The sequence below is a fragment of the Melozone crissalis genome, unplaced genomic scaffold (genome assembly GCF_028551555.1).
Source record: "Melozone crissalis strain CALT ecotype California unplaced genomic scaffold, PUWL_Pcris_2 ptg000018l_1, whole genome shotgun sequence".
In the NCBI taxonomy this organism is placed as follows: domain Eukaryota; kingdom Metazoa; phylum Chordata; class Aves; order Passeriformes; family Passerellidae; genus Melozone; species Melozone crissalis.
In genome coordinates, this window is record NW_026535796.1 from 42,305,284 (window position 1) to 42,324,352 (window position 19,069).

Sequence of the window (19,069 nt, forward strand, 5' to 3'; positions counted from 1 at the left end):
CCTGTGTGTTAATTGTGACTCCTTTTCTAAGGCTTTACAACTTGATGGACACCTCTCCCCTCTATGTTTTACTGCTCCTATTTCACACTGCCTGCTCTCCTAATCCTGTGCCCAAACTGAGCTCCATGCTGTTATGTCTCCTGATTCTACAAAAGTTTGCTTCTTGAACAGAACTTTAATGATTTTGTGAAATTAGTGCCTTCCTAATAGGACTGCCTCCTTCAGTCTGTCAGCTGCAATATTATTTTAGACCTTATGCAGAAAATCACACCAAGTACCCCATACTGATACACAGAAGAGAAATTTCTCCTGCAACAAAGCCAGGAGAGGGAAAGTAACTGTTTCTTATGTTAATTTTTTCATGATTACTACTGTAGCTAAAACCATGAGACAATAAGGGACAGCTCTCAGAAATGGCATAAATTTTTAGAAAATACCTTTTCTCCCAGGAGTCAATTAGGTAAAACACCACTAAGAATGGCTTCATCCCTCTGAAGTGAGAACTGTTTTTACATTAAAGGCAATGTATAATGTACATTCAAAAATTTGATAAATCAGACATAGGCTTAGGTAAATAAATGATAAGTTGCCATAATTTTTGAGTTTAGATTACACAGAAATCTATGCTTGACTGTTGTTGATACAATCAGTTTACACAATTTCAATAAACCATTAATACAAAAGAATCCTAGGTAGGAATCTTCTTTCCAGGGTGGTATTATCAAAGTACTTCCAACTTTTGCTTTACTGACACTGAGCCAGGCTGCATCCCACTGTTCAGGCTTTATAATCCGTTGTTAAATGCCTCTTTATAAAGTAAAAAACCCAACAAACCAAACCATAAAACCCCACAAACACAAAAATCTAAGAAAAACCCTACTCTTTGTTATACACAAGATTGGTGATACAAGGTTTTGTTCAGTGCTCATAAATTTGTTCAGAAAATTATGATCTGATTTTAAAAGTTCTCCTGATAGAGAGATGCTAAAAAAATATATTCTTTTTTTTTCCAGCTTTCTTCCCACTGTATTCCACCTCTCCTGATTCAGGTGGGCTGGAAAATACAGTAATTGGAAAAGAAATCTTGTAAAAAATAAGAACAAGAGGAGGTCCACTCCCACTCCTACTGAAGTCAGTAGAAACATTTCTATTAGCTTCTGCAATCCCTGTATCCAGATACTGAAAAATCAGCTCAAGATTCCAAAGAGAAAAGTCCAAATCTTCCTTGGGCTGAATGTCAACCACCCATGATTCTACTGTGTCTCCAGTTTACACTCTGGTGCATGACCACATGTTCTCATACTTGCTCTGACTTCAGTTGTAAACCAAAATCTGATGTTAAAAATCACCCAGAAAATCCCACAACACCATCCTTCAGTTTTTTCCTTGCTGAAAGATGGCAGAAACATTGCAGAATTATCTTTAAACAGTGGATGAGTGGATGGTGGTTGCTAGTTTGACCACAGATATGCATTTATATATATATACATACATACACATAAACAATCTCTATATACATAATTACAATAATAAAAAAATTGTAAAAATATTAATTTTACTCAAATACCTGATTAAAGGGATTAAACTTAAGTTGCATTATGTGATGCATCCCGTTGGCATTTGTTAGAAGCCCTAAAAACCTACGTGAGCTGCAGTTAAAACCAGAGTTCTGCCCTTCCGCCGTCACCTGGTGCCGTGCCAGCGGTTACGTTGGAGGGGGGCCCTCGTATCTCAGCATCAGCTTGAAGGAGCGAGCAAAGTTGTTGGCCAGGGTGCAGCTGTGGCTCTCTCTCTCTGCCAGGGGCAGCAGGAAGGCCAGGAGCAGCAGCAGCAGCAGCAGCAGCTGCAGGGGAAGAGCGGCCCGGCGCACGCGATGCAGGAACGAGCACGGGCCTCCAGAGCGCTCCTGGGAAACACAAAGCAAAGAGCAGCTCAGGAAAAGACATTGCTGGGGAGGTCTACTTCAAACACATCAAACTGCCAGGGAGAAGGTCAGAACAGCTCCTGTTGTCCTCAGCCTAGGACCCAGCCTGGGTGCTGGGCACGCCGAAAGGTGACTGAAGTTAAATTGTGTCTTTTAGAAGAATATTTCAATATTTTCAATAATTCCCTGCTGGAAACTGTTGTTTTCTAGAAGGAAAACACTGCTGACTTTCTAGAAATTTTCTAGAATTGCTTCCAAGCCCATTTTCCCAAGTGGTGGTCACACATGCTCACACCCAAGGTGCAGAGTGGTCCCCTCACAGCCACCATACAGCACAGAAGGTCTGTGTTTGCTGCTCTCCAGTCAGTACAATGACAGTGCTGGTGCCTGGAAGAGAGGAGCAGCTTCTGCTCTCCATCAGCACAAAGGAACTTCATTTGCAGCTCATCCAACCCCAAGTCATCTGCCCTGCAGCACCATGCACTGGCTTTGGGGTCTGCAAGACTGGAGGTCAGAAAAAGGGCCCCACAGGGCAGCCTGCCTCAGTATGCCTTATACCTTACCAGACCTAACTTAAAACTTTATGTGATGCAAAACAATGAGAGAAACACAACATTCATAGTGAAGGAGACACTATGGGCACACCTATTTCTGTGCAGCCCTTGGGGACACACATAAAGGAGTCCCATTACACCTTGCTCTGTACTGGTGCAAACCTAGACTAGGTCAGTTAATCTCATAAATGTAACCTGGTTTAGCATGACCAGGAGAGAATATATCTATGTCTACAGAATTCAGAAAAGATTAATTAAGAAGGGAGATTTCCACTGGCAAGATTCCTGGGTAACTCCTGCCAATGAGCTGAACTGTGTGAGTTTCCGAAAAGAAAAAAATCAACTCTCTTGAAAAGAAATCTGATAAAAAGGGCTCAATAACCCACTTATTTTATCAAACTAGGATTTATGCAATGAACATAAATACAGTTCTTAATCAGCTACATTAGGTACCAGCCTACATCATAAATGTCAGCACAGAACATCCACTGGAGTAGGCCCACACTTTCCACAAAAGAAAATTAATTTATTGTGTTCAAGTCACAGGCAATGTCAGTCCCACAGCAAAATTAGGGCTTCTGCTCACTGTGGGGTGTTTAACAGGCAATGCCTTTGTCCCACTATAGCACCATTACCTTTTTCCCAACCTGGAAATGAAATTTGAGATCATTTTGATAAGAAGGTAATATAATGAACATAAACTATCCATGGGAAACATCAGCAAAGAAGATATGGAGGAGATTGATGGTAGAAGAAAGTAATTATGCCTTTCACTTTTTTTAATGATCTCTTCCACTGCTTTCTAAATTACTCAGTCCCTTGTAACTCCATATAAATGCCTACAGAATTAATTACAAAGGTAAATACACAGCTGCAGTTACACATCATGAGACAGGTGTGCTGCAAAGTCCTTCTGTTGTAGTTGGTTTGCTTCCATTATATTGAATGGCTGCTGAGATTTAATTATTGTGTCAGGCAGATGTAGAGGCAGCAGAGCAACAGCTGCTTGCTCTATCATTTCTGGCCCACAGTACCTGGGCTGTAATTTGTTCCCTGAGGCCAACTCAGGGAAAACTCAGGTCCCTGGGCACTGGAACTGTCAGTGGATAAAGTCTACATGCCAGGGTGTGAGTGGGACTGACTTTGAGCACCACTGGGCAAGTTCCCTGGGTACAGTGATTATTTACCTTGAAATCAAAGCTTCACCAACCTGGCTGCTTCACAGATATCACCTGCTCCTACTGTGACCTGTTCTCAGAGTACAAGGCATAAATAGCTATACTAATGAGACTTTTCCTTCTCTAGTCCAGACCTGAAATCCCTCTCATCCCCTGGATATCATCTACCTAAGGGCTGAACAAAACCTGGAGGGTCTTCTGTGTTTACACTCAATGCTAAATCTATTGTGCACAAGAGCAGCAGCCCCAACAATTGGCTGGAGCTCTCTGGGCTTGTCTCTGCAATACAATGGATCAGCCTCTTCTTGGTGTGTTCAGTGTAAATCAGTGCACTGTCATCCACAGTTCTGTTTTCATTGACAAAGATTTCTCATTCTTCATTCTTCATTGCATCCATAATATGTAGCAATATGACAAATAGATTTATCAGAGTGCCCCATCTATAAGGAAAAAGACTCTTGCCAGGTTCCAGAATGCATGAACAAGCTTGTTTGTAGATATTAACAGCTGGAGTTCTGTCAGTGGAAGATGTAATTTGAGTTAATTCTGCACTGGGACAATTCGAACCATGCTCTTTGTCCTACCACTAAGGCACAGTAAGTCTTAATGCTGATGTTACAGGGAAGGATCCTGAGAGTTCAATACTTCATTCCAACTGGAATCCTCAAAAATGCTCTCACAAACTCAAACTGGGACTTAGAAATCAATCTACCTCTCACTGACAGTTGTGAGGACCACCAGTCTTCCTAGCAACACCTACAACTTCTGTTTTACTGCTGTCAATCCTTTAGAATTTGTTTTGAAAGCTACTTCAATCTGAAACTGTTCCTTCATTGCCAGGCCAGCTGCAACACTTCTCTTCCCTGTTACATCTTTCTGCCTGTGAACTGGTGGGAAATGTGAGCATTTCCAGTTGTGCCTTGTCTCTGTTCCTGCCACAGCCCAGGCAGCAGATATCTTATGGTCACTCAGGCCTGTCTCTGCTTTCCTGTGATGACCACACTGCCAGTTAGCCACTGTTTTTCCTACCCTGATTCTTCTACCAATCCAGCATTTGCTTCAGAGCAGTTCACTGACTCTGCCTTGATTTCTACAGCAAAAACTATTAATAACCAAAATAACACTTCAATCTCATCATTTCTCAAAGTGCTCTTAGATACACTGGAAGAAGCTGTAAAATAGTATTGCTTTTCACAGCTCATCCTCCAGAAAGAATTAATGCAAAATGGATTTATTAACAAGCTCTCATTCGCTCTCCTCTGAGCTTTCTGCAGAGGAGGATACTCAAGCTAACCACAGCAGCTCCTAGCATTAGAAAAATCTGTGCAGAGAGAGTTATCTTGGGGCAGAACTTCAGAGAAGGGGAAGTATTTTGCCCTTATCTGCTGCTTCTCTCCCACCTGCTTGCTGGGTTTATAGGTATTTGTGTTCAATGAACTTTTGTCTTCAATGCCCAGTTTCTCTGTTTTGTTTGATCACACAGCAAGGTCGGAATGTTGTATTTTAGACTCCATTTGTTGTCATGGGAATGACTCAGCTATAGCAAACATAGTATTATAATGCCTCTGCAGGACTGAAAATGAGGCCCACAGGAGCTGTGAGGGTTTGGTGTTTTCAGTAAATTTGCAATGATAAACCCTTAATAAATGAGGGCCTCAACCTGCACACACTGAAATCCACAGGAGATTTATCATTAATTTCAGTGTCTGCAGTGGGATTATGCACAGGAACAACCAAATAAAGTCAGGATCAGGAACTACTTGTCTGTGGAGGTCAGCAGGTATCTTACAAATGGATTCATTAGTTATATGCCCAAGTTGTTGTGACATGAAACCTACATTAGTTCCATTGCTTTGTGCTTGCTGGAACAATGATTTTTTTTTTTTGTGGTTTTTGTGGGCGTTTTTTATGGGTTTTTTTTTTTTTTTTTTGTGAAACTATGAGAGGTGTTAAAGGATAAAAGAAAATTGAAGGAGACACAGTAAATTTTAATAGAAAAGATGATACATTTGGAAAAAGCATGGAAAATTTGAGGCTCTGCCTCCCTCTCAGAGGATGAAAAAAATAGCACTTCAATTTTGCTACGTCAAGATATTCTTTGAGATCTGTGATGTGAAAAAGAGTTGCTTTCAGGATGTAGTGACCTGAGACCATGGCCCCAACAGGAAATTCAGGAAGCCAAGGCACAAACCTCTGCTCTGCTGGACTCAAAGTGCTCAGGGTCCTGGAGTCAGGATACACTTCAAACCATTCAGCACATCACTCAGGGTTAGAAAAGGACAGCCTAACACAGTTCTACCTTTGCAAGAGACAGTTTGAATATATCATTTCCATATGAGATGGAAGGTTGTTGATGAGAAAGATGAGAAGGTTGGAACCACAGCCCTTGCTACACAGTGGAATTTCACTTTCCCAATCACTCCAGCTACTGGCATCAGTACAGCTGCCACCCAGCACCCACAGTGCCTGCAGTGCATGTGTCAGATATAGACTCCACTAAATATTCTGAAATCAAATCTTCCTCTGAGAAAAACTGGCAAAGCTCCAGTGAAGTCAACAGAATTTTAATTTCCACCATCTTAGAATAACAGTTGGAGTACCTGGGTATTGAGCCAAAGTGTCAGAGATATTTCTGAAACACATATGGAAAAGGAATAGGTTGGCATTTAAAAGGAAAATATACTTTTCAAGTTCACCAACAGGAGTAAATGTCCTCCCTCTTCTCCCTCAAAACACCAGGACAAGCAAGGACTGTCAAGGGGTGGACGGCTGTGTTTTGTGTAATGCTAAATGGATGCTTGCTCCAAATGAACTGCACTGGCTGTGAAAATTCACATTTGTACTTGATTCATGCTGGGGCGTTTGAGTGACAAGCATGGGTTTGGATCAGGGAGTGCTCAGCAGCTCAATCTGTTTGCAGTTAATAACTCCCGGCCAAGCGCACCGTGGAAAATCACTTGGATGGGAAACAGCAGAAAAGCACTTTAGAACTTGCTACAGTATATTCTTGTGTAAGTTGCTGAAGTGTTTTGCTAAAAATCAGTGCCCCCCTGGTTTGCTATTGACCACATTCCAGGATATAAGAAAACACACAGTTAATCTGGCTATTTGAGAGAGCAGAGCAATATAGCATCTCATACCAGCCTCATTAGCAGAGTTTTGCTGCTGCTTGTATGTCACCAGCATGCCTGACAAAAATCATACCTGCACCACTGAGTCAGTCATCCAGGAGAGAGAAAATATTGAGTCTGGATTTATTCCTCTTACCTCAGAGTATTTCCTGCTGCCTGAAAACTCCTGCCCTACCTAGGGATAAAGAGACCAGTGCCTTAGTGTCCTACAGGCATGACACACAGACACCAGCACCCATTCCACTTCCTGCCAGGGCTGTACCCAGCCCAGGTATCCTCTGTTCTACAGCAGCTGGCACAGATGCATGGGTAGTAAGGCAAGCATAAATAATTTCTCCTTAATATTCTCAGCCTCCAGCTACTTTCAATTTAGGCAGTTTCCTGAGCCTGACAGGACTTGCTCATCTGTTTAACATTCAGGGAATCTTTCTTCCAGATACTTGTCCAGTTTCCCCTTAAACCCACACAAACTACACAGAGTCCTCAATGTTCTTTAGCAAGGAGATCCAGCTGGCATGAAGAACAAATAATTTTTGTTAGCTTTGAACCTGGCTCCTGGTTCATTCTACAGGAGACGGAGAGTCAACCATCATCTATGCTCTCAGAAAAAATTGTGATGATGTGAAACCCTAAATTAAATGCCTAGGCAGGATGAATCCAGGCCTACCTCCACAGTGGGAAGGTCACAACATCTTGTGCTTAAACTACAGCAAAAGGGACAGAGGAAGAACTTCCTAACAGGAAGAATAGCTAGGCCTTGGAAAGGATCACCTACACAGGTAAGGATTCTACCACTTCATTTTTCCTCTGAGAATAACTAGAGCTGCCAGGAAGGCTGAAAGAACAGCTGCCATACTGAAAGGAATTTTTCACCCTGGAGATGGAGTATGTCTGGACAGGAGTATTAAGCAGCACCACTTGTTTTGGTGAAGCAGCTGCCCTGATCAGTGGCATTATGTCTCTCAGAGGCCCTGTGCTTCTGCCACTTGAGATCCCGCTGGGTACTTCCTCAGTTGTCACTCACAGAGGCAGGTTATTGACAACAAGAGATCAGTTCCAGGGGGATCACAGGCTGCTCTCTCAAACCAAAGGAAATTGGGTTTTTTTACCTCAGTGTGAGATCGTTTGGAGCTGGGCTTCCCATCAGTTCTCAACTCAGAGCCATGAATGTCCCTCTCCAAGATAAACAACACAATGAAAATCACCTCTGGCCTTCTCAAGAAGGAAATAATTTAGGGGAGTTGGATACTACTGTCACCACAGAATTGAGCATCCAACATGCTCCTGGGCAAGGCACAATCCCATAAGCCACATCAGGAACTAAGATCAGCCTCTGTTGATTGGAGGTTACGTGGCCTCTGCAGAAGGACAGTGAGACTCTGAGTTCAGAGCTGTATTTTCCTACAAGCAAACACTGCCCAGGGTACGCAACCAGCAGTGAGGAATAACTGGGGGGGGGCTGGGACCCCACTGATCCCTGTGCTTATCATTTTCCTTTGCATAAAGAGCTACCAGAATGAACCAGAATGCTGAAGAGAGGTTAACTGCAGCCACAGGAGCAATTTTAGCTCTGACATTTTCCACCTTCAGACTCCTTGACTTTGCAACCTTAATGTTCCTTTCAATTCTGAAATGCATAAGCATATGCATGTACATAGGTAAGTGTACAGGCAAATTAAAGACTGTTTGCTTCCTTAGGGCAGATTCTGGAGTACCTCACCATGGCTGGGGGATAATCTAGAATCTTCCATGGAGGCTTCATTTAAAAGAAGCAGAAAACAAGCCAGCAGTTCGTATCTGAGGTTTCAGCAGCCACATATGGTGGGTATTTCAGAATTTCTGCTGCAAAGTCACTTAGAACCAAGCACTGTGCCATATGCTACTGTGACACAAATGGATTTATAAAGGTTAGCTTCTGTGTGCACATACAGCATGACATGTTTCCAGCATATCACAGGACAAGAGCTACAGACTGATATGTTAAAGTAGCACTGATTTCTATAATTCTCCAGACCTAAGCAAGCAGAAAAAGACCTTAGTCTTCTATATTCAAGAAGACAGGCAAGTAAAACAACTTTTCCCAATTTCCAACTTCCACTCATCCTTGCAAGTTGAAATAAACTAATTAAAATAAGCATAGAAAGAATAGAAACTGAAAGAAAGACAAAATGTTGTGGAACTTGCAGAAGAAATTATTGACATCAAAAAGCTGGTTTATTATGTCAATAATGTATGTATCCAGCTGCTTTGCCAGTGACTTCTCTCAAGTGACTTCTCTCAAGATAAGATCAAATTTTTCTTAAACTTCAGCAGTCACTATACATAATTTAATTATATTTGCACTTTATTTAAATACTTCAAAAATGCAATGGCTTACTGTTAAATAAATAATAGGAATAAAAATTAGAGGTAATGATTAGAAGTATTTTTCTTACAGTGCCTTTTACAGCTGTGTTAAAAACCTGTTTTTTCAGGTGTATACTGAAAATTGGTTGCATTCTGCTATTGCTCAACAAATCTCTCTCTGTCCTTACCTTTCAGTTAGGACATGAAATTATATCTGCTGAGAAAATCATTCTAAGCTATGTCCTTGGTGAAAATCTGCAGCTAAAAGACAGATCTCTTCACATAAAGCAGGGAGCACCAACCACCTAACTAACATCACATGAGCATGAAAGGAAAGAAAGAACCAGGTGTCCTGGGAAGCAGGATGGCACCTCTTGCACCAGCACTGCTGCAGGCAGAGCACTGGCAAGGCACAGGTTGGCAGGACCAGATAAACAACAAACAAAGAGCCCCAGCTATCTAACATTTGGGGGCACTGCAGTGTAAATTGGAAAATGACATGAAACCTCCAGAAATAAGAGCACACAGGCAGGGAGTCTCCCAGGTGCAGTAATGTGAAGGGAAGCTTGTGAGCCTGCTGGAAAATGAAGGAGATGCTGCCCCTGGCTCAGCATATTTAACAGTGGGTCTGAGTTAGAAATGGGCAGATAGGACTTTCCTGGAGGTGGTTTTTTGTTTTTTTTTTTTTGACTAGGTTTTCTTTCTGAGCAAATATCACTGAAGGAAGAAAATAAGTCTATATGCTAATTTTTAATGCTAAGGTGCCCTTTGTCCTGTGTTTGGGTCATGGTATAATTCCTAAAACAGTTAAGCACAGGCTTATAGGCATAGTGATGGAAAAAAAATTGGACAGATATTACAGATATTATCTTTACCTATAAAAGAGGTATTGAAAAGTGAGGAAAAGATACCTTTTAGTAAGTCTTTTTCATTTTACTAAGACTGTAATTGTACAGAATATTTCAAGGGTGTAACACCTAGCAAGACCTGAGGAAAACACTTTCAGTAGAGAGGCACCAGTACCACAGAATGCTGAGCTTTTCTGCCATGAGGAACTCCCATCATATCTGCACTTGGGCAGAGCAGAGCACAGCACTGTTTTCTTCCTGGCAAGCTGTGGCAGCTCTTGCTTTGCAGTTTCCTGAATGACTGCATTAATTTGATTGACTCCAGATCAATGGTGTCTCTAAATAAGATTAAATTACATGTTCCTCTGCCTGTATGTTACAGGAGATTACTCTTAGCAGAATCTCAAAGGAAGCAATTAGCTGACCACTGATGTAATGAATTCTAATTATTTAGTTTGTACAAACAATAAAGCCAGATCGTTTGTTTAGCAAGGAAGTAATTACTCTGAGAACTTGAGAAAATAAATCGAACAGTGCTACCTAGACCCGTAAATAATGAACCTTCTACTTTCCATTTATGCTAAGAATGCTCATGGAATATTTTCAGGTAGCTGGGAGTCAACCTTTGAAAGTAACATTTATCATAGTTGTTATTGAGCACTTGCTTGATTATGTTCTTGAGTGTGCTAGGTACCCTGCAGAAATATCCATCTACATTGGCTGTCACTGGCACCTGCTAAAAATTCACTGCAGCCAGTGCAATTTCCTGCAACTGCTTTTTGTTAATCAACAAGAAGTCACTCACATCACAATCATTAGGTTGTTCTGCTCCTAAGGGCACCAGTGGCAGGGGCATGTCCTCAGCAATGGATGAATGATCAGGAGAAAAAGCACATTACTATGCATGGAGCAGGCTCTATTTTGCCCAACATTTGGCCATGTAGGCTAGAAATGGAATCAAATCAGAAGGCAGTCAAATGAGAATGGTTCTAGCTGGGTCTTCCCCTTCTCCATGTTGATCTCTGCTGCTGCAAAATATTGACAGCTCCAGCAGGAGAGACAAGCAGAGTCACTGGGGACCTCGTGCTGCAAAAAGCAGAGAGCACTCCCAAAAATACCTCAACTTCTGCCACTTCTGCTGATTTTGTGTGACTCAAGAGCATGAGGGAGCTGACAAATTAGAGATAACCTGAGCCTATTTTATGCAAACTCACTGGTTATTGCAAGCACAGTGATGCAGCCATCTGCACTTCCTGCAGATACCAACTCCTGAGATACCAACTTCCTGCAGATACCATTCCCTTCAAGGCAGTTGGCTTCCTTTACCATAGCTTTGAAAAGATATTCATGCACACAAAAATATTTTGCTTAATCTTTCTTTCATTTCTTTCCAGCCACATTTTAGGTGCTAAATCTGAATTCAAAGTAAACTGCATAGCCTAGAATTCTGCAGTTGGCTTGGTTTTCCTCTTTTCTTAGGCCAAACAGTGATACACCCAAAAGGGATCAGCATTATTTTCTGGCTCTCTTAAGTGGTGCTAAAAAGTCTTATGGCAACACTGTCTCACATCCTCATAAAACCTGAATGAAATAAAAAAAGACACTTCTGCTTCCAGCACTTGGATTCTTGTTGTAGTATTACTGTTTAAACAGAGAATAAAAGCCCTGAGGTCAGTGAAATCTCACTGAAGTGAGCAGGGTAGAAGTTACAGCAACATCTGTACTGGCTGAAGGGAAACTGCAAATCAATTGTTAGTGCAATGGGAGCCATTTCCCTCATGCTTATGAGGTATTTCAGTTCTTCAGTCCTTTCCACCCTGAGCTGTTTCTCTTTGTGTTCAGTAGCTATTAAAAACTCAGAGAATGGGGGTTTTTTTGTGCTCTTGCTGTAGGCCTAATTGACAAATGTTTGCTGCCTGCCATAATGTTAAGCCAGTATCTCTGAAAATTAACTGAAGACTTTAGTCTAATTTGGAGAATGTAAGGGTGAATAAATACCATGTACCCCAAGGCACATGAGGCAGATAAATTAAAAATGGCATCTAACTGTACTGGAGACATGCTTATGCCTAAAGCTTTTGTTTTGCTTTCCCTACAAACAATTTTACCAATCAAACAACATGAAATCAGAGAATTCCCTGGTCAGTCTTCTGGAATATCCCTGTGAGCCTCTTCTAGGGAAAAGAAGCACTACTAAATGTTTTGGCTGCCTCTACACCAAGTATTAAAATGTCATACTGTTTTTCCAGCCTGAAAAATTCTGGTGACCTTACTGGCTGAAACAATTAATGTTGAGCCAGACAGGCAAGAACAGAAAGTTTTTGGGGGTCTTCAGCAAGGCTGAACTGCAGCCAAAACCATTGAGGAAGGTGTGAGAACTGCCTTAAAACTGGTCAGTACTTTGCTGGGTAAAAATATTGGAGCTGCTACTCCACATTTGAGAATAAGAGGAATATCTCATCAGAATGAGCAAAGTCTTGATTTCTGGCCATGCTTGAAGTGCATTGTACTGCACCCTTGAAATACTGGGTCTCTTCTACAGAGGTGTTGCACCAGGAGAAATCAAGGGTTTGATTTACCTTGGAATGACTATGTGATTATGATCCTGCAACACATTACTCGTCCAATCTCCTTTGTGTGGGGAAATAAAGCCTTATTCTATTCCTTCCAAATACAAATGGAAAGTGAGATGACAGTACAAAGCAGAACAGCTTCTATAAACAAAGCAAATTGTGACAGAAAAATTTGCTGACTTTATGAAAATGGGATCAAAAGTGCTGCTTGGTTTAATAAGAAACTGGCAGTATTTTGTTTTCTTTTAGCTTCTCCTTATCATCTCCTATACTGCCTCTGTTTCTAATGTCATCACTTCAAAAAGAAAATCCATCACAAGAGGAATTCTGCTGCTTAGAATAAGGATTTAGTCTAATAGCATTAGACAAATCTCCTGACTTTCTCTGGCTTTCTGCATTAGAAAGAAGGTGGGCTGATTGATCCAAAGCATTTTTTTTCAGAATGTCTAAAGAATTACAATTCCCATTTTCAAAATTATTTTAGGCACTTAACCACTAAATCCTTTATACAGATATTTTGGCTCTTCCTTGGTCTCTTTTGAAAAATGAATTAAATTCATATAGCATGTAGATGTATAAAAACTGAGTTTCTCTCCTCTCCTAAATATACTCTCTAAATGGATATTTAGCTTCTAGAGATGTAGTAAGCCTACTTCAAGAGTAAAATCTTTGGAATATTTTTCCATTTAAAATATCTGGAGAGAATCAACAAGTTCTTTAAGAGTGGCTTTTAATAAGCTAATTGATTTCAGGAATCTTGAGAAAAGTTTAAAACCATTTTCTGCAAAATGTCTGGTCAAACATTTTTTTAGCTTAATAATAAGAAACTGTCTTGCCTTTCTGAATCTGTCTGTTTCCTCCAAAGATCCAGCACTCTGTTTAAAAGAAAGAAAAAAAAAAGAAAAGAAAAAAAAGAAGCAGGAAGTTAAGATCCCAGAGAAGCCTGTAAATGAGTATTCACCACACAGAGGATGTTTCTTTCATATTCATGGTCACCCGGACAGAGTGAACCAGCAGGAGATTTTTTTAATGGGCTTTTAACCAACATTAGGCAGAAAGATGACATGTTTTTAGGTTCTTGACTACTTGAATCAGATAAGCAGTTCTCCCAGCAATAGCTTTGACTTTACTGACACCTATTGACTATGTTAATGCTTACAGAAAAGTTTGGTTAACAAGTCATGAGTCATTACAATCAATGGCAAACACAGAAATATGATCTTTGTTAATAAAAGTCATGCTTAACTTCCATGCATTTTAAAGGATTCATGTTCTAAAAAAGCTATGGATTTCAAGAAAAGGTTTCTCAAGGCAGAAAATTTTAAAGTGCCTCAGATTTTAGGTGTTCAAGTTCAGATACCTTTGAAAGCACTCTTATACAGAAAGTACCAAATGCAAACCTGTAAATTCTAATCCTTTGATTATGGTATCTTGAAGCTGCTCAGAGTAGTTAAGCTAGAAAAATATTAATTAATAATTATATATATTTATGCTAAGAACATGGGAGTATCTTTAGCATGCCCTGGAATATCTTATAAATGATGATGAATTCTGCCACCCTTAGCGTGTCTTATATATAACAACTAGGTAACTTCTTCAATAATTTGGTTTTTGAATTAAAATTTCTCATCTTTTTATTCATTCCAAATCATTAACCTATAAGGACAGTTTTAAAAGGGACTAGGTCCTTCTGTGCAGTTACTTTGAATCAGTTCAGTCAGTGACTATCCTGTCTCACAGCAGGAGACAAAAATAATGAACAGTGAATATATTTTTACTGCAGGAACTGTCAAAAAATAACTCTATGGAGAATGTTGGGTGGAGAAAGGGCAGAAAATAGAAATCCATGTGCCCAGAACCAGGCACACACCCAAAGTATTCACACACACAGCTGCATGCCTCTTTGCCATTTACTATTCTGGTTTGAAACTTCCATCTCAAGAAATATCTTTTGCATAGTGTACAAAGGGAAAAAGCACACAACTCTTGTGTCTTAATTAAGCAGATTACACATGAATACTGCTGAAGTAAGACTAGCAATGTGAAGCAGCCTGAGAGAGCAATGGCAGAGCTCAGCAGCTGTCACTTACTGGTGAGCTCAGGGCCTCTCTCAGCTTGGATTTGTAGAGCATCCATCGGTAGCGCAGCTCCTCCAGGTCCTCAGAACTTCCCACCACAGGATGAAGATGAAGGAGGTCCTCAAAGAGTTGCTGACCATGAGGCACATGAGACTGCAGCTCCTAAAGGCAAAGACAAGGCTCGGCAGTAATTCAGGATTCATGAAGTCCCCACTTTTTAAATCAGCATTTGATAAAACAGTGGTTTACACACACGTTTAATTTTGTTGTTGCTTTTTTGGCCTGAAATGATATGAAACTCACCTACAGGACTCCTCTAGCCTTGGATATTCCTGTGTTTAGTATCTAACAATCCAACAAATCTAACAAATTGCCATGGCATTTGGCTATACTCCAAACTGTACTCTATACAGGAAGAATGAGACCAAATACTGATCTGACAGTGATTTCAATCAGCTTCTTTTAATGAACACCTTTGGCATAGCACACTGGAAATGTCCAGCCCAACAGCTAAATGCCAGGTGCTCCTTTCCCTTCTACTCTGGTTCTGCCAGACCTTTCCTAGTAGAAAGGATGAAAATTGTCCTAAATTCCTGAGCTTCATCTACTCTAGAGTCTCATACAGCGGAGTGTATAGTGTTTGAATTTTTTGTTCTTGAGGATTTTTTGTGGTTTTTTGGGAGGTGGTGGGTTTTTGGTTTGTAGGAGGAGTGGTTCTGGGTTTTGTTGTTGTTGCTTGGATTTTTTAAATTCTGAAAGAATTCACACTTATTGCATTATTTTTCCCCATCCACCCCCTGAAAACTAACCTCAAATTGGCTCTGCTGTGCCTTAATTTCCTCTGCAGAAGATGGAATCCCAGCAAGAATTTTGGTCAGTTTGGTGTTTTCTCCTTGGAGCCACTCTTCAAAGTCATGTAGAAGCTTCAAGTGGCTGCTTGCAGTCTGCCCTTTTCCCATCTTCTCCTGGGATACAGAACAACAGGAACAAAAAATGTCAGACATTTCCTCTGAAGGCCTGACTGTGAAATCAATATCAGATGAAGGCACTGAAACTGTTCTTGTGAGACTGATATGAAGAGAGACACAAAGTCCCCATCTCACCTGCTTATGGTTGGGATCAACATCAAAAAGGTGGAAAGCAGGTCTAGACATCCATCTGCTGTCCACAAATGCTCTTTTCTTCTTCTTGTCAGCCACTGGTCTACTTAACTGCCACTTTTTGAGGAGGCTTGGAAACACAAAACCAGAGATATCAGTGCAGGGACATCCACATTCTGACTGGGGCTATGGAAGACAGCTCTGGGGAAACAGCACTATTGTTGTTATTATTATATCATTATTAATACTAATAACACTATTACTATTGAAGTTATTCCCAACCAGAATGTCTCACAGCTGCACCAGGACTCTAGTTCTGACATTTCTAAGTGTTCTGTTTACTTTTAGTTAAGGGACCAAAAATAATACCTTGGCAATATACATTTCTTTCTGGTTACAGGAGGCAGTACAATCAAGCCTTCCTCAATTTTGTAATTTATTTTTTGTGCCTGACATATTCTGACAGTATGTATGAATACAATCATACATGCAGCACACCATTACATATTAATACAGACTAGCAAATATGAGCAGCATTTCAGCACTACACAGTGGAGGCAAAATAAATTAAGTCTTAATTTCCTAGCTAAAGAGAAGATTTTTAGCTCTGCTTATAGTTCTGCAGGTTTGCAAAAGGCACAAATCTCATTGCAGATACACCCTCCTTGGAGGCATCTCCAAGGAGAACAGGAAGATGAGACAGAACAGCACAAGACACCCAGTCTGTGCCAAATTTCCTCTGCCACAGACTGGCAGAACAAGAGTGAGCCAGGCCACAAGACACTGCCTACTCCAACACGAGGTAAAGGAAGATTTACAGACATTGCGGTTCACAGAGTCTTAAAATAGTTTTCTTAAAAGTAATGATTTTCTGTTTACAGACAATTAAATAAAATCTCATATTGCTTCTAGCATGATGGTATGGCTGTTGAGTTTCACAGCACAGAGCATAAAGTCTCAAGTGTGTCTGTTCTTACTGCAGTAAAAAGAGCCCTGTGGAAGGGACATGAGGAACACCTACACAAACACTTACCCAGTTGCCATCTCCTTCAGTGAATTCCACGACTCCCTCAGCTGATCCAGCTCTGCCTGGACATGGGCAGTCTCCTCTGGAGAAGAATTCTCCATGACCAGCTGGCCATGAGCTTCTACAAGGTTCAGCTGGATCTCCTTATCTGGAAACTCAGCCAGTAATCTCTGAAATGCAAAGCCCTGAAATTACTCCTAGGTATCCTGGGTAAAGTGGAGGCTATGTCAGACTGAAGGCCTTGTTCAGTCCAGGACTATGCTGGTTTTGTTGGCACTAGCTAGAACATATCAAGAGGGAAAAAAAATATGCTGTGCATGCTTCCAAAGAGTCAACATAGGTCAAAGAGCTGATGGGAGGACTTTGAGGGTGCAAGATGTCAATGCACCTCCTTCTGTAGCCTTCCCATGAAAGATTTCGGTCTCCCACACGAAGGCAACAGCTGCCAGCTGAAGTATCCTGCTAGAGTGAATTTAACATGCAAAGTACTGCTACACAGGAAAAGCTGGCAGCTTTGGACCAGCTCAGTTCAACAAGCAGAAGGCCAGCTAAAATGGCAGGAATGTTCAATATATTGATGAGTACACACAGGTAAAGGCAGGTATTGTTCAGAGAGATCACCCTGACAGGAACAGACTACTTATCCTTGGTGGTCCCATCTCAACACTTACTCATTTTCACTGCTCTTGTCTGTTACATGGCCCTACATCCCACAGCACAGGGCAAAGCAGAGAGGCGACAGCAGCCAACAGTTATTGCAGGAGAAACACACATCATTACCCTCCTGAACCAGCAAATCCTCACTAGAAACCCCCACTCTTAATGTGTGAATGTTGCAAAGTGAATAATTAACATCTTAAACTAAGATGCTTTTCTCACCTCCAGGTCTTCCAGCCTGCCCTCAGTGTTCTGCTCCCCATCAGCATCCTGGCAGGAGTCAATCCTCTCCCTGGTTACTGAGATCCACTGCTGGAGGTCAGACAGTTTGTCATTATATGCCCAGTGCTTCTGAACGTGGTCTTCACTCTGCTGTATCATCATCTACAAACGATAACAATATGTCAGAACCAAAGACAAAACAAAAGCACTTTCTTTACTGGCTCTAACATTATGATGAGCACAGAACCTCATGGGGAAAAAGGAAAAAAGCAGGTATTAATGAGAGACAAAAAACCCTATCCTTTTAGCATCAGTGATGTGGAAAACATCTCCAAGCTCCTGCAGGCCTGAATTCCACCACACGGGGGGGTATCAAGAACTAGAATAGCTCCCTTCCTTCTCAGCTGAAAGGGAATAGAGACTTTACATGCCTGGGGTTTTTGTACTCCAGTCAATATCAAATACATCTTACACTCCCTGAATCAGAAATCACTGTACAGACTTGTTTGGCAAAAGTTCAGTTCAGTGATAAATGGGATGATTGAAATTGAAACTAGAATTCCACAGTGCATGTTCAGGTAACACTTTAACATACACAATTTTATAGTGAACTGCATAGCTAAGGTAACTTCATGAGCTCTTATTCTGAGAATCTCCTGAGATTGCTCTGGAGGTCACTTTATAGGTATGTTTGCAAGCTACAAAATGCCTCAGGACAAAGCAAGTATTTATACAATTGCTGCACTTTTCTCTCATTATGTCACAAAGCCATAAAACCCCCAAACACTTTGGTACAAACCCCCTCTCCTATAATCTGTGAATGATAATGTGAGTTCTTTTGGTCAGGAATCTCAGGCCCACTCTAGAAACAGTTTATACAGACAAAATCCATGTGGATGGTATCCTATCCCCAAGGGAAATCACATTAGAGATAATCAGAGAATCCTGGAAGAGTTATCAAAGTCTTAAGAATTCAATGCTTTCTTTCCCTGAAATAAAAGTATCTGTCACTCAAAGCATGTAATGTCATATGCTCAAGGATGTTTTAAAATATTTTTAAATAGAGGCAACTGACAACTCCCCAGGCAACTAAAAACTTCCTTATGTTACCTCCAGTGATCTCTTCAGGGCCTGAGAATCAGATGAGAGTTGGTTCATTTCATGCCTGTGTGTGGTATTTGACTGAACAAGCTTCTCTACCTCCTCCATGTGAATTGCAAGCTCTGCCAAGTCATCTTGGATCATCTGCAGAGGAAAATACAGATTCCATGTGTGTAGTGTGCTAGGTATGGCATGGACTTTCAAAAATATACACCAAAGGCAGCTTCATTGATAGTGTGAGGAGAAAAAAGCCATAGCAACAACCAGTGTCGTTAGAGGAAACAAATTGCTTTGATGCCTAGGAGTAAATGTTCCTGAAAAAAATAGATG

At 40.9% G+C, this 19,069-nt stretch overlaps 1 protein-coding gene across 2 annotated transcripts in view; it reads right to left on the reverse strand.

Moving 5' to 3' along the window:
• Nucleotides 1–218: 218 nt before the first annotated feature.
• The window catches only part of SYNE3 (spectrin repeat containing nuclear envelope family member 3), a 56,238-nt gene continuing 37,387 nt past the window's right edge, over nt 219–19,069 (reverse strand). The window contains exons 11-18 of one of the 2 annotated variants that reach the window (XM_054276104.1): nt 18,749–18,883; nt 17,639–17,800; nt 16,766–16,929; nt 15,736–15,862; nt 15,442–15,597; nt 14,645–14,794; nt 13,391–13,429; nt 219–1,906 (exon numbers count right to left, since the gene is read on the reverse strand). In XM_054276104.1, coding sequence (XP_054132079.1) covers nt 1,706–1,906; nt 13,391–13,429; nt 14,645–14,794; nt 15,442–15,597; nt 15,736–15,862; nt 16,766–16,929; nt 17,639–17,800; nt 18,749–18,883 — 1,134 coding nt within the window. In that variant the 3' untranslated portion in view covers nt 219–1,705. The remainder of the gene's footprint in view (nt 1,907–13,390; nt 13,430–14,644; nt 14,795–15,441; nt 15,598–15,735; nt 15,863–16,765; nt 16,930–17,638; nt 17,801–18,748; nt 18,884–19,069) is intronic. The other variant, XM_054276105.1, reaches the window with a different exon arrangement.